The 15,204-nt window shown below is 40.2% G+C and overlaps 1 protein-coding gene across 1 annotated transcript in view; it reads left to right on the forward strand.

Moving 5' to 3' along the window:
• Window positions 1-13,062, forward strand: part of Stom (stomatin) — a 28,132-nt gene extending 15,070 nt beyond the window's left edge. The window contains exons 4-7 of the mRNA XM_020173105.2: window positions 141-223; window positions 3,749-3,952; window positions 4,907-5,041; window positions 10,975-13,062. Of these exons, the coding sequence (XP_020028694.2) occupies window positions 141-223; window positions 3,749-3,952; window positions 4,907-5,041; window positions 10,975-11,169 (617 nt within the window). The 3' untranslated portion in view covers window positions 11,170-13,062. The remainder of the gene's footprint in view (window positions 1-140; window positions 224-3,748; window positions 3,953-4,906; window positions 5,042-10,974) is intronic.
• The last annotated feature ends 2,142 nt before the right edge of the window (window positions 13,063-15,204 follow it).

The raw sequence follows: 15,204 nt of genomic DNA on the forward strand, positions 1-15,204 counted from the left end.
TTTAAAGACAGCATTTTGAGCTTCTGGCTTATTAAGATGAATTGGTGACTTGGGTTGATTAGGTGGATTCCATTAAAATGGAAGAGAAGTGAGCTAGTTCAGTGCCAGTCGCTCTGATCCTATATGTGTCTTTGTTGCAGGTTTGTTTTTTATTCTGCCATGCACTGATAGCTTCATCAAGGTGGATATGAGGACCATCTCGTTTGACATTCCTCCTCAGGAGGTGAGCTGTTCTTTCCACTGCAGGGTCACTTTCTTTGCACTGCAGGGTCAGGCGTGCAAGTGGTTGTCACAAAACACAGTGGAATGCTAATGGAAGTATAGAGTTAGCATTGTTATTGTTGGCATCATCGTTTTACTATCACAGTCCTCTGCTAGGAGTTTCTGATAGAAAATTCTATTTAGTCTAATATTCTTTCTTTTTAAGGTTCTTGATTTTATCCTAGAAAAATTGGTTAGGAACCAAAGAATTAGAGGCTGCCCATTTGGCATTTTAGTAAACATTTTTCACTTTTTCAAAGAACATCACAAATATTGTTACAGTTGATACAGCAGAATCTCTAGAAGACTATAGTTGTAATGAGACAAAGACTTCATCAGACTACAGTGGCAAAGCCAGGACTAATATCCAGCTCTTTGGATTTCATGTCCAGTGCTTTTACCTAAGTTCAGTGCTAACTGCATTCTACATCCTCTGTCATGGTCCTTGAAGAAGTGATGGCCATGCTGGTACCCACGGGAGACAGGAAACCTACCAGCAGGAAAGTGGGTGGGTGGGAGGGAATGGAAGAGAACTGTCTGTGTTTCCTGGCCTGTGGAACTCAGCATGATAGTAGAGCACAACCATGTTTTGTTGCCTTCTCTTATCACAAAATCCAGAAACCACTTTAGGAACTCCCTTTCTGTAGTTGATAAGGTCAGACTTTTTGGCCCACACAAACTTGGTGCATGCCAGAAATCATTTGTACCTACCTCTCACTCACAAGCACAGTCCTGAGGGCATCGCTGTATTCTCTGCATGTTTTCCCATATTTTAGGGAAAAGCAACTCTCAGAAGGAGCTCCTTTCAGGATTTCTGGGAATTCTGACATTTTCCTTTGTAAACATTGCAGGCATCTGGCAAGGTTGCTGTGAGCTTCTGCCTTCCAGCTGCTCTCCGCCTTGCAAGCTGCTGAATGCAAAGCTGATTGGACTTGGCAAGCAGTCCTTTTTCCAATCCCCTGTGAACTTACTGTGAAGGGAAATAAACACTCTGCCTACAATAAACAGTCAGCAGAGAAACTGCAGCTTTGAAAGCTGCTGTGGCAGAGTCACAGTGGCAAAAATCTGTTTAGGAGTAACATTTATTTTTCCATCGCTCATGGAGAATTAATTTTCACATATGATGGTAGTATAATGTATACTTATTTACAAATACCCCTCTGCCTTTCCAAGTTAGAGGTATTTTTAGATTACCAAAGAGAGGAGGGGACAGGATGGCTGCCAAACAGTACATAGCAACAGTTGTTATTACCCTCTATTTACATAGCTTGCTACACTTTCAAAAGGGCTTCTTTCACAGTCTTCTTCCTTGATCTTCACAGAAATTTGGGTAGAATTGGGCAGTATTGTTAATTCCATCTCAAAAATGAGGGATGGCCATCTCAAAAGGTGTAAAACCCTGCTAGAGTGCACAGGGTTGTGGTTTGTGGGGAGGATAGCACAAGAAGAGCTGGAACCACAGTTCAGGTCTCTGACTTCACTCCTACACTCTTCATCACTTATTTCCTAGGACCACATCTCCGTTCAGTTCCTATCTTCCTAATTCACCAACTGACACATATCAAGCACTCTCCAAGGGGGCTGGAGATTCAAAGAATTTCCCCTAAGAAATATTATAGTCTACCCAGGCATGATGGTACACATCTGTAATCCCAACTACTCAGTAAGCAGAGGCAGGAGGATCTCAAGTTCGAGGCCAGCCTGGACAGTTAGCAAGGCCCTATCTCAAAAACAAAAGTACTGGGTGCATACCTCAAGTGGTAGAGTGCTTGCCTAGCATGTGTAAGGCCCTGGGTTCAATCCCTAGTACCACACACACACAAAATTGATAGTCCTAACAGAGAAGTGAATGTCAATAAATAATGTCATTATAGCAAGGGTAGTGGATTTATGATAGAGGAGTGCTTAACTATGCCAAGTAATACAGAGAGGTTATAAAGAAAAACTATTACTTGAATGGTACATAGAAATGAGCCAGTGTCATCTATAAGGGAAAGGAAGAAGAGGACATCCAAGCAGGGGCAGTACTGGGGACAAGAACACCATGTACACAGGAACCCACCTGTGGCCTGGCACAGAGGTATGATATGCAGGAGGCATGGGGTGGGGGGATGGGTGTGAGGCAAGAGATATTACAGGGCATGCAGTCAAAGGACTCTTGTCTTGAAGGTGGTAGGAAGCCATTGAGAAATTTAGCCAGGGATTACTGACTTAGGACTGAAGTTTTAAAAGATCAGTGTTGCATAAGTACAGATGCTTCTTGACTTCCAATGGGGTGATGTCCTAATAAACACACTGTAAATCAACAATATCATAAGTCAAAATGTATTTTGAACATCATGGTTTAGCAACATACACACTATGAAGTGTCATTTGTGTCCCCTGGTGATCTCAGGGTTGATGGGAGCTACAGCTCATTGTCATTGCCCAGATTCACAAGAGAATATTCTGCATGTTGTTAGTCTGAGAAAAGGTCAGAATTCAAAATTGGAAGTGGTTTCTATTGAATGAGTATCAGTATCACATCATCATAAAGTTGAATGATTGTTAAGTCAGACCATCTTAAGTCAGGCACTGAGTGTGTATATCTAAGGGTTGAATTAGAAATGAAGTGAAAGGCTTTCTCTTATTGTCTAAAATAAATTAACAAGGTTAGTGTTTTATTTAATAAGTTAACGCCATTATCTAAGAGGAAAAATAATAAAGATAGCTCTTTTGTGTTAGGCACTATTCTCAGCACTTAAATGAATTAACTCATTAATTCTAACAATAAGCTTTTGAAGTAGGCACTAATCTCCACTTTACAAATGAGGTAACTGAGTCCCAGAAGTTAATTTGAGTTAATTTGTATTGCTATTTTCCTGGTGCTACTCACTCATGGAACTTCTAAGTCAGAACAAAATTATGTCACATTAAGCATTTTATGTAGCCTGCTATCCAATATATTTTTACCTTGAATTTGCCCTGTAGAAACATTGCCCATGTACTTTGTGTTCCAGTAACACTGGGCTACATGTAGGTAGTTGTCAGACCTTGGCTCTTTTACCTCTGTGCCTTTTCACACAGTATTCTCTCTGCCTGAGTACTCTCCAGTCCACCCTCCACCCAAAGAATGTTTTTACTTCTTTCTTCAGGATTCCTCAGGCCTTACCCCTGCCACCCACAGCTATCTACTGTGTGTTCCTTAAAGCCTCCCTTGATCCCCAACCTTCTGAAAAGTGGGGATTGACTTTTTTCATACATTTGTTTTCAGTACAATGCCTTCTGTTGGGTGGCATCCAAAAATTTGTTAAGTGATTAAAAATAAGTTCATTGACTTAATGGATACTTGAATGTGTTTTATTAAATTTTTTAAGATATAATTAATTTTCTGATGCATTATTAAAGAAATATGCTACTGCTTTAAGGTGTTGTAGAGAATAATATTCCTTAAAGTCATATTAAAGGAATGATTGGCAAATACAGGATTGCTTCCTTCCTCTTGTAGATCCTCACTAAGGATTCAGTGACAATCAGTGTGGATGGTGTAGTCTATTACCGCGTTCAGAATGCAACCCTGGCTGTGGCAAATATCACCAATGCAGACTCTGCCACCCGTCTTTTGGCACAGACTACTCTCAGGAATGTTCTGGGCACCAAGAACCTTTCTCAGATCCTCTCTGACAGAGAAGAAATTGCACACAACATGCAGGTGAGGAATGCACCAGCACTGCTACCCAGAAGACTGAAGCAAAGAGTCTGCAGTTGTTTGAGAACCTTTTATTAGCTCAAGTTGGGGGACCACTAGCCTTTTTCTCTTCTCAGTAAAGTTTTCAAGACTTGATGGACAGAGACACTTTTCACACTAACAGTCCTGAGTTCATAACACTCGGATGCATGTTATTTTCACTTCTTGCATTGTGTTCTTTTTCCCCTAGATTCAGTATTCATCTTTTGGTGTAGTTCAGAGGTTGTTCTCCAAGACTTTACTTGTACTGTTAAAGCTTGCTTCTGTGGGTAAGTCCCACAAATTCCTTGTAACTGTTATACTTTCCAGTCTTGCCTAAAAGGTAGTTGTTGAGTTAAACCTGACTCGTTCAAAAAAGATAAAATGCTGTGAATCTGAATTCCTACCATTTGTATAGACTTGACTGTGATCTTATTTGATACCACCACAACCTCATGACATACAGTATGGCTTCGTTCCTGCCCTTCTAAAAGATGGAAAATGAAACACTAAGAATTAATATGGCTTACACAGGGTTACATTAGCTCAGGGGTTGGCAAACTGTAGCCCCCAGGCCCACCACCTGTAGAATAGGTAAAGCTTCATTGGAACACAGCCACACCCATTCATTTAGGTATTACCCATGATTGCTTTTGACCTAGGATAGAATAGTTGCAGCAGAGACTGCAAATAAACACTTTTTTCTTTGCTCTTTTAGAAGAAGTTTGCCAACGCTGCATTACTTATTACTTATTAGTAACAGAATCAGGATCAGTTTCCCAGTGACCCAGCCCCTACTTCATCATTCCTTCTATTGAAGGAAACTTTCTCTGCCACTCTCGCCCAGTGCCTTATCTGCTCCATGTGTCAGTGAACAGTCAGTGTTGCCCTCTGGGCAGGAGCTGACCGTGACTCACTTGCTTTCTTTCCTCCTAATAGTGTACTCTGGATGATGCCACCGATGACTGGGGAATAAAGGTGGAGCGTGTAGAAATTAAGGATGTGAAGCTCCCTGTGCAGCTCCAGAGAGCTATGGCTGCAGAGGCAGAAGCATCCCGGGAGGCCCGAGCCAAGGTAATATATTCTGTTTAGGTTTTTCTTGTTGTTGTTTGTTTTTCTTATTGAGTTTTCTTTTTTAATTCCCCAAAAGTAAAGCATGCTCACTTAAAAAAAAAAAAATCACAACAGTCAACTGTTCTTGGCTCCTGGGGAGACTGAGATTGGGTGGGTCATGGTTCGATGTCAGCAGACAAATAGTTCTTGAGACCCCATCTCAACCAATAGCTGGGTACTGTGGCATGTACCTGTCATCCAGCTCCTTCAGGAAGCATTAATAGGAGGGACATAGTCCAGGCCTGCCAGGGCAAAAAGCAAGACCCTGTCTCAAAAATAACCAGAGCAGAAAGGGCTGCAGGCATGGCTCATGCAGAAGAGTGCCTGCCTAGCAAGCATAAAGCCCTGAGTTCAAACCCCAGTACTGCCAAAAAATAAAAAAAAGAATTAAAAGAATAAAAATGTAAAAACTGAAACAACCTTGCAGCATTTGATAAAGGTAGAAGCCATCCCCATCACCTCAAATTCTAGTGCCCCAGAGGCCACCGCAGCTGAGTGCATTGGGTTCTGTTTGACGTGGTTGTTGAATTATTGGCAGAAGCAGGGGTCATGCTGTACATAGTGTCCTGCACCTTGCCCTTTTCACTTAATACCTCATAGTATATCAGTCTGTAGCGTTATCTCGTTCCTTCTTAACTTTGAGCCCCATTTTTAAGAGCACATTGACAGTTTCAGCTACACATTCCTCACGTATTCTTGTCTTCTCTTTTGTTCCCTTTTTTCAGGATCTTCTTCCTTACTATTTCCTCTTCCTCCTTTTTCCTTTGCTTTATCTGAAGTCTTTTTCTTCTTTCGTTTTGTCATCTTTGCCTATGCTTAGCCCTGCATTGGATGTCTTGACCCTCTTGAAGGCACTGTGGAAGTATTTGTTGAGCTGACTTAGAAAAGAGTATTTTTTAAGTTGATAACATGTGAAAATACAGGGCTGTCTCACCAAACCCAAGGACAGGAAGCAGAGGCAAGAGTCACCAGAATTGGACACAGGAACCAGAAAATAGTTAAGGCTGAAAGGATCTAGGCACCTTTCCCCAGCCCATGTCCCACAGATAGTTTGTGGTGAAGGGCTTCTACTGCCCAGCTCACGTGCATTCCCAAGTGAGCAGCAAAGGAGGCAGACCATATTCACAGACGAGAGCTTCTCTTTGGTCCAACTTCAATCCAAGGGCAGAGCCACATACTAACATGGCTCCACTGTCCCACCCCTGTAATCAGCTCAAGGAGCAGTTTTCATAGAATGGATTGCTGTGGCCTTGACAGATCCCCTAAGCACAAGGATCAAACCAATTTGTCATTAATAAATAGTAGTACTGGTGACAGTTGGCTGATCATAGAACCTGGTCCTTCTCTTAGGATGCCCCTTCAGTTACCGATTTGTCACTATAATTTCTTAGCCAGCACCAAATAGAGGAGTAGCCAATTTGACTTGCTGCCTCCAGAATTTTCTATTAACCAGAATGTTTAGGTTTTCCTAATATAATTGATGGTCATGATGATAACCCGACAATACTTCAGAATCTTCAATGTTTTCTTTCAAATTACTTTTAGAAGACTAAATTGTATTTATAGTAATGTTAGTAAATAGTCCCTATTATCATCTAATTATTTCAAAAACCAGAAATTCCATTTAACTAGAATATCTCATTAACTAAAAATCCCATTTTTAAACCATACCGAATAATAGAATTCCCCATACCTAGACTGCAGAGGATACAGAGCTGAAGAATTCTCAGAGCTCACCTTCCAAAGGTGACTGTACCTTGCTCAGAGGCTGCACCCTCCTATTCCCTTGTCAGCAATTAGCCACAGCCCAGTTTTCCTCTAACCTTAGACTTGGCCTCAGAAGCCTTCTACAGCACTGCAGGCAGCAACCTTCAACTGCTTGGAGTTAGTACTAAAAATGAAACTTGTCTGCCACCCTAGCCAAATGAAAGGATGACCAGAAAAGCTAAGTGATTTCTTTAGAGTCCCACGTTGATTAATGACAGTGGAAATTAGAGGAGGCAGGAAGAGCCTGGGCTGAGCCTCTTCCACAGCACTCTCACTGGTTTGGAAAGAGAGTTCCTATTTCCCATTATAACAAGAGGAAAAATTAATCTTAAAAAAACAAAAAGCCAGTTAGAATTCTGAGTGTCCGTGCTTTCACTTGGATGGGGCTTTAAGGTGAGTCTGGTACCTGTCTTTATGAACCTGGGTAGTAGCTGACTATCTTCAAGGTTTACACAATGAGCCTAGCCCTTCTATAAACTACAGTAATCCTACAATAACCATAGACTTACATTCAAAAGTTCTCATGGAAAATAGGGGGATCATAATTTCTTTAATTGCAAAGGAATGGAAAGAGAGGGTCTGAGAGCCTACAAACTAAGAGACTTCAGAAAAAAATTCCTCAAAGTTAATTAGTCACAGGAAATACAAATTCAAATTAGAAGTAGATGCTAGCTTAGCTATACACCAGAATGGCTTGAAAATGAGGTAAGAAAAGAACCAAGTGTGGGTGAGAGAGGGGCTGAAGTGCTCATATTCTGCTGGTGGAAGAATACATTGGTACAACCACTTTGGAAGAGAGTCTGACTGCATGTACCAAAGCTGAACATTTGCATACCCTGTAAGCCAGTAGCTCCACTCCAAAGTATGTATCTCACAGAAAATGCACTCAACCGAAAGACATGTACTGGAATGTTCACAGCAATACTTCGTAATTGCCCCAAACTGGAAACTCCCCAAAAGTCACAAATTAGATTGTTTATTCACACGAAGAAATACTGTAGAGCAGAGAAAAAGAACATATAACTGCTCACAAAGTGGAGGAAGCCAGATTCAAAAGAGGACAGATTTTACTATATGTTACACATTTTACTGTATGTTAGCCAAACTCCTTTAACAAATTGTTTTTAATGGCCCAGAATATGGTATCTTTGGTGTTTGCATTCTCCCTTACTTCATTTTCATAACTCAAAAAAATGTTTAGCACTTGCTTTCCAGCTTATTTTTCTGGGCTAGTAGTCTACTCATTGAGAGGGGTAGAGTGCAAACTACTTAAGCTTACCAGTGCTTCCCCCTGTCCAGCCCACATGATCTCCAGAGAGGACAATCAGTACCAATCTCACTCACACTAAAAAGCCCCATTTTAAAAGGATGTTCTGTGGGTCTGGGGATGCAGCTCAGTGGTAGAGCACTTGTCTAGCAGGTGCAAAGTCCTGGTTCAATCTCCATCACTACAAGAGAAGGATAAAATAAAGGTAAATAACTAAAATGATGGTCTATAAATATAACGTGTTGATTGACTTGGAATGACCACACATTCGGCCAAAGCTCCACACACCCATAAGTAGCCTGCTTTGTTCTTTAAGATGCTGTCCAGAGTGTACGTGGCCTGTATCTAGACAAAGTCTGTGATATTACATTCACACATCTTTGGCAGTTTGCTCAGAACGGCCTTTATACGAACAAAATGTGTACCCATCCCGGTGGGTCTGGCCTTCCTAGCCAAGAGATTATGTATTGATCAGTGGTGGGAAATGAGATATCTTTGCAGTTGGTCCTTGTCCAGACAAAAAAGTGCCTACTTGGATACATGAGATGACATGGAAAAAAATCAGAGCCTGTTTCCGTGGTGTGGTAGGGGAGGGCTTATTTATGCATCCTCTAGTGCTTGACTTGGACTACGGTTACATGATTCTCTTTGAGTATGTCTGGCACTTGCCCTTTCTCTTAGATCAAGTAGGACATGATTATTTGCCTTGATAAATTGAAGGTTTAATTCTGTAAACTGGGTCCTTTGTCTCAGCAAATTCCATATATGTTATCATCTGTTGTGGTTAATGACACTGCTATAACCAAAACCTAGAAACTTGGAATACAACCCCTCTTCCTCTCTTTCCCAAACCCAGTCTCCAGATACTGTTGATTCTCCCCCTGAATAGCTCCTTGATCCATTTGTTCTCTATTCCCACCACCAGTGAGTTCCACCTACCCCTCTAGAGCAGTTCTCACGTATCCCTGTCTTCTCACCTATCCTCAGACATCTCTTGGTGTTTTCTCAAACTAGATCTGATGTGGTTCTTTATCGACTCAACACTGTTGGTGTCCATGGCTTCCCATTGCCTACCATTGCCTTGACCTTCATTACCTTTCAGACCACCTTTGCCATCTTCTTCACACAGTATTCGGCCACTAAACATGCCAGCTTTTTTATACCTCAATACTGTTTCATGCTTTCTTACCAAAATGTTCTTCCTTAACCTTATCCAGCCAGCAAACCTATCATTCTTTCATATTCAACTTCTGTAGCCTCACCGCCTGATGCTCTACAGAATTGCCTTTCTCTGTGTGCTGGCACTGAGCCTTGTGTATATTTCTGTCAGCATTTATAACACTACAGTGAAATGATCTGTCCATGTGTGTATCCTCAGCACATGTACAGGTCTTATTATCACCCAGAAATTGGCTAAAATAAGTGAATGAAATCTTATTGGACCTAAGACCATTGCTGCCAATTCTGATATTCACTAGAATATTATGAGCAATTAATTATTTTGAGATCCATGTGAGGGTATCTTGGTGAAACTGCAATTTTAGTTGTAGAATTATGGTATCTTTATATCTTTTCTTTTAGAGTTAGGAATTAAAATAGCTACCTTGATTTAGCTTCTAAATCTTTTGTACGTTAAAACAGAATTGGATCCAAAACCATTCCTGCATAATAGTCTCTACTTATTCATTGAGAAGTTTTATATGTTCTTTGTTTTCCTTACAATGAAGAAAATGCTATCCTGTTTAAGAATAAGAACTGCTGTTTGGAATGTAAAATAACTTCCTACAGTTTAGCCAGGAAGTGTTAGATATGGAATTTGAGCTTAAGTCCATTTAACTACCTCCAAAGGCCTTGCTTTCTCTACCACTCCAGTGATCTGCAAATTTTATGCCTATGTAACTCCTTAATATATTTGAAAAACTATGTATTTCATAACACAAAGTTCTTTTTTTAGCAGTACTGGTGTTTGAAATCAGGGCCTTGAGCTTGCCAGGCAGGCACTCTACTACTTGCACTGTGCCCCCATCCCTCATCACACAATTTTTAATTGGCATGTAGAAATTTTTGTCTTGAATGTATGTACTTGCCAATTTCTTGCATGCTATAAATATTGACATGTTAAAAATGAAATTGTTAACATCATTCTTTTAAATGTATCCAGTGAAATTTAAGTAATATAATACTTAATCACCCATTTAAAAAATATTTGAATAAGCCCTTTTTAACAATCAGGAATATCTCATTGTACCTCTTCCTTTTTGAACTTATGTTTCCATTCCATATCCCCCACAGATTGTTTGCCTAATACATTTTGTCATGAATTATCTTACTACCACATTGCAACCTGTTTAGTGTATGTTAGAAGTATTTTTTTTAATTTCCTGTGAGTACAAACAAGGGACTACAAATGCTTCAGAATTTCTCCTAAATAAGAAATAATTTTTGACTAGATATGCTTCTCTTAATGCAATAAATGAGGAATTAAATCATAACTGTGGATGGCTATTACTTATTGCTAGACTGAGACAGTCTAGCAATCAATTTTATTCCTATTTTCCATTTTGATAGACATAGAAAAGACTTCATTTTACATAAAAAACAGAAGTGGAAGTTTTGTTTAAAGTAATATCATAACTTCTCGTCACTCCCTTTGAATTTGTGTGCTAAAAATCATACAGCAACATTTTATCAAAATATCGTTTAATAGTAGATCAATTTTCGATTAGTGACAGTCTTTTCTTTGAAATCAAAGCATTGGAAATGCACCTGACTTGAAAAGGAATTTGTATCCAGTTTCATGATTGCTGAATGACGCCATGTGGCTTGCTCCAGCCTGACCTCTCCTTTCCCCTGTCCATAGGTTATTGCAGCTGAGGGAGAAATGAATGCATCCAGAGCTCTGAAAGAAGCCTCCATTGTTATCACAGAGTCTCCTGCCGCCCTTCAGCTCCGGTATCTTCAGACACTGACCACCATTGCTGCCGAGAAAAACTCAACAATTGTCTTCCCTCTGCCCATAGATATGTTGCAAGGCATAGTGGGGGCAAAACACTGAGCCATATAGGCCAGTGTAGAGATGAGCTGTACCCTTCTAAGGAAAAAGTGGGGACCAAATTAGCCTTCAGCTCATAAGGAGAGAGTAGAGCAGGGAACCTTAGGTATCCTCTCTCCCTTTCCTTTTCTATATGTTGAATGTGGGGCTCCTAGAATACATAGAGGTCATAAAAACAGAAGAAAGAATTGTTAGCTTTGGGGCTTGGCGCGGGGCTAGTAGAGCATGCTCAAGGTCCTGGGTTTAATCTGCAGCACCACAAAAGAAAGAAAAAGGAATTGTTAGCGTGTAAATACTGAAAGAGAGAGATTGGTAATTTATATATAAGATAATCTCTTAGTCTTTAAAATATTTAAGAGTTTGTATATTTAGATCATTTGGTAGTAGGTTAAATTCTTTTGACTTCCTTTGAGTCACCCTTAATCCTCCATCAGCAGCCAGGCCAGGGACAAGCTGACAGCCCTGGCTGGATAAATGCTTTGCAGACAGTGATGATCTTGTGCTATAGCCAGCTTCTCTGGGCCATCAGTGCCTTACCTTCAGGGAATCGTAAAGAAGGACATTTCCCTAATTCCCTAATGTCCATTTATCTGCTAAACACAAACCATATTTCAAAACAATCTTCACTAGGTGGTAGGCATTTTCTTGCCTAAACTTGTCAGAACTAGGGAAGTGGTCAAGATCAATGAAAAAGATTACCCTAACCCTTCAAAGACTTAATTTTTTTTTTTTTTTTACTTCTTAGAGTCTCCTTCATGAGTAAATGATTCCTCTGTGGTCTGCCTTTCAAACCAGCTAAATACTTTTCACAAAAGTGCTTTTTCTCACTTTTGCCTATTTTCATATATCAGGTATTGAATAGTTTCGATTTTTAAATAAAATGTTCTCCAAGTTCTATCAACAGTTCTTACGTACCCATTTGAATAGCTTAAGGACTAAAACACTTCTTAAAAAAATCTTCAGAGAACCATTATATTTTGCTCTTTTCATGCTATAAACTATTATACACTGTGAAATAACCTTGTTTACTAATCCCATTTAATAAGTAGTATAAGGAATTCATAAAACATTGAACATGCCACGTCTGGCAGTCTTGGGTAGACACTGTCAAACTTAGGATATCTATATAGATGTAAGAACTTTTGTTTGCCTGTTTGTTCTTTTTCTACCATATACGCTGTTGATGCTGAAAGAGGAAGTAGTCAGCACCTTTGGACCAGTTTCTTAGTCTATAATATTAGGGAAAGCCTTCCATTTTACAAATGCCTGTGAATCTGAGTAACCTGACATTCTTCCAACTGGCCTGGAAAGCTGACTGGTAACATTTGCAACACTTCCTCTTTGAGGCTTTCAGTTCTTCTGGAGAAGTCTTAAAGTAAGTTTCTTTTCCCAGCTCCGCTCTTCCTATCTGTCCTTAGATGAACCATTCTGTTAATCCCAGTTTATGTTTGTCCCTTCCTGTATATCCCATTTCCGGGCTTATTTTAACCCTGAACCATCATCTATCTAGGTTCCTAGCTGGGTTTATTAGAAGTTATAGAACATTTCAACTCAGGACTCAAGTTGCATTTACATTTTGAAATTTTAAAATATGGTTTTGTCTGTGTTGTGAAGTGGCTCATCTGTGACCACCGAGGCCCAGGAAACCCCGTATCCTGGTGAAAAATCTCTTCTCAAAGGTAGAGTGACAATGCTCTTGGTTCTGTGAGTTTTCCTCTTCAGATACCAAATGGCCTGTGCTTTTCTGTCTTGTGGATTCGTAGCCCAGCAGGCTGAAGGGAAATCGCTTGGGAGGAAAGAGGCACAGAGGGAACTCTAGGATGAGTGCTGGCGCAGGATTTCCACAGAGCCTCCCTTCTGGCAATGTACATAATAAAGAATGTGCAGTGTAACTGATTTTATTTGGGTGAGAGTCTATTTCTGCCTGCATTCATGTGTGTGGATTTCAATTTTCAGAAGTATTACAACAGATCCTCCAGTTCTGGGCTGGTTGCCTTGGCTCAGGCATTTTCCCTGGAGAGTTTGAGATCCAAATACCCACCCCACAAAGCCTTGGCTGGCTCCGTTTTCCTTTGTCTTTGTCCAAATGGGATAAGAGCCGACTTCTTGCTGTCACTCAGATGTTCAAACAGACCTACCTCTACTTAAAATAACAATATGAAATCAGTGGGTTTTACCGCACTAACCACCCTTTCAAGACAACTGTTTGAATTAATGGCGACCTACCATTCCTGGTACACCAGCCACCTGACCCTGTGTTCAAATCCTTGGATATACATCCTAGCATTTTATCCCCCAAACAGCTTGATGAGATAGGTACTTATTACCCTCATTTTATGGATGAGGACACTGAGGCTCAAAGGTAAAGAACCAAAGTCACATGGTTGCTTAGGAGCAGAGCTGGCATTCAAACTCAGACCTGTGCAATGCTGAAGACTCCTAAGGTATCTCAATGTATCTTCATGTGAGTGTTTATCTCCACTACACTGAACACACACCACCACTATCATGTCATTTTATATGTAGAGTATAAATTTGCAAAACTGGTCACAGTTCATTGAACTTTGCATTCTTGCTTAAGCAGATCTTATTAGTTTCAGATCATCTGATCTAGCCAAAGTTCAGTACAAAAGAGCGGGATTGCTTAGGTGTGTAACCACAGCCTATTGGAATACATTCGTCTGAATGGAAAGAAGCCAGGGTTTCGTGACCTTCGAGCTTGTGTGGCCATTTAGACTGTCTGTGTCTCGTGATCCCCACAACCCCAGGTCTTCCCAAGGTCAGAAACTTAGTGAACAGTGAACTCGGAGCCCTTTTACTCATTATAGGCTTACAAACTTTCTTTTAGCTCCAAGCCTCCTTTTTCAAAAGAATTACACACTGGAAAAATACGAACAGCATCTTTTACCAGGATAAATTCTTAAGTTCACATTTCTAACACCATAAATAAATCAAGAACAATGAGGCTGTTTTGAAAAACAAAACAATCAGTTATAAAAGAGTTACAGTCTTTTAATTTCTCTGTTTTGCTTTTAAGTATGTTTTTTATTACCACTTTAAAATTGGAATTTGAATTATCTATTTGTAAAAATCGTTTATTTGTAAAAAGTACCCCAGAGAATCCTAGAGAGACCTGTTTGAAAAATCATGCTCTTAATTGCTTCTCCCTTTGTACCATCCAACTTGTAATGTGACCTTGAATGAGTCCTAGCCCCTCACTTTCTTCACCTGTAGAGTATAGTCTACATGTTTGAGTCTCAGGCCCTTTGAGAATGTTGTTGGAAGGTGCAGAGCTGTCTATGACAAGCTATCCAGATACCTGAAGTGTTTTTACTTTGTGGGAACTAAGGAGAGGGCTAAGCAATCCATAACTTACTCAGTGCCATGCACTGTGCAAGGCATTCTGCACATCTCTTTCCAGTCCCATTTGGCTGTGTTGGCCAGGCCATGGGAAATCTCTGGATTCTTTGAGGTTATTTGTAACTGTCTCTTACAACAATGCTGATAACATCAGGTCTACCGATCTGGTAATATCAGGTTTGGGATTAGAGCAAGCTAGGATTTGCCTAAAGATGCATCACTAACGGGATGCATCCCTTTTTAATCTACTCTATATCCAGAAGAGTTTAGTGAATGAGGAAATTGCAAGTACTGATAAAACAGGATTTAGAAACCTAGAGCCTTAGCACCCATAATATAAACTGAGAATCTTTCCTCAAAGACTCTGGAAAAAAATTGGACATTAACCCCTCTGAAAAATACTCCATGTTGTGAGACTCTAAGGCACCATTGCTGTTAATAATTTTTATTTTCCGCATATGGCCCAAAAAGTCTGCAATAATATAGCAGTCTAGCCCAGGTCCCTTCACTTCCTTTTTCCTTCCTAGGACTATGATTGACTTCATTCAGGTGGGTCCCCCTTATAGCTCTCACCTCAGGAAGGGAGGACTTCACTCCCAGCAGTGGTGATGAATGTAACTGACCTACATACAATTCCAACCTTCCTGGACCATGATTTTGTCATATGACCCCATATGG

The sequence above is a fragment of the Castor canadensis genome, chromosome 13, assembly GCF_047511655.1.
Source record: "Castor canadensis chromosome 13, mCasCan1.hap1v2, whole genome shotgun sequence".
In the NCBI taxonomy this organism is placed as follows: domain Eukaryota; kingdom Metazoa; phylum Chordata; class Mammalia; order Rodentia; family Castoridae; genus Castor; species Castor canadensis.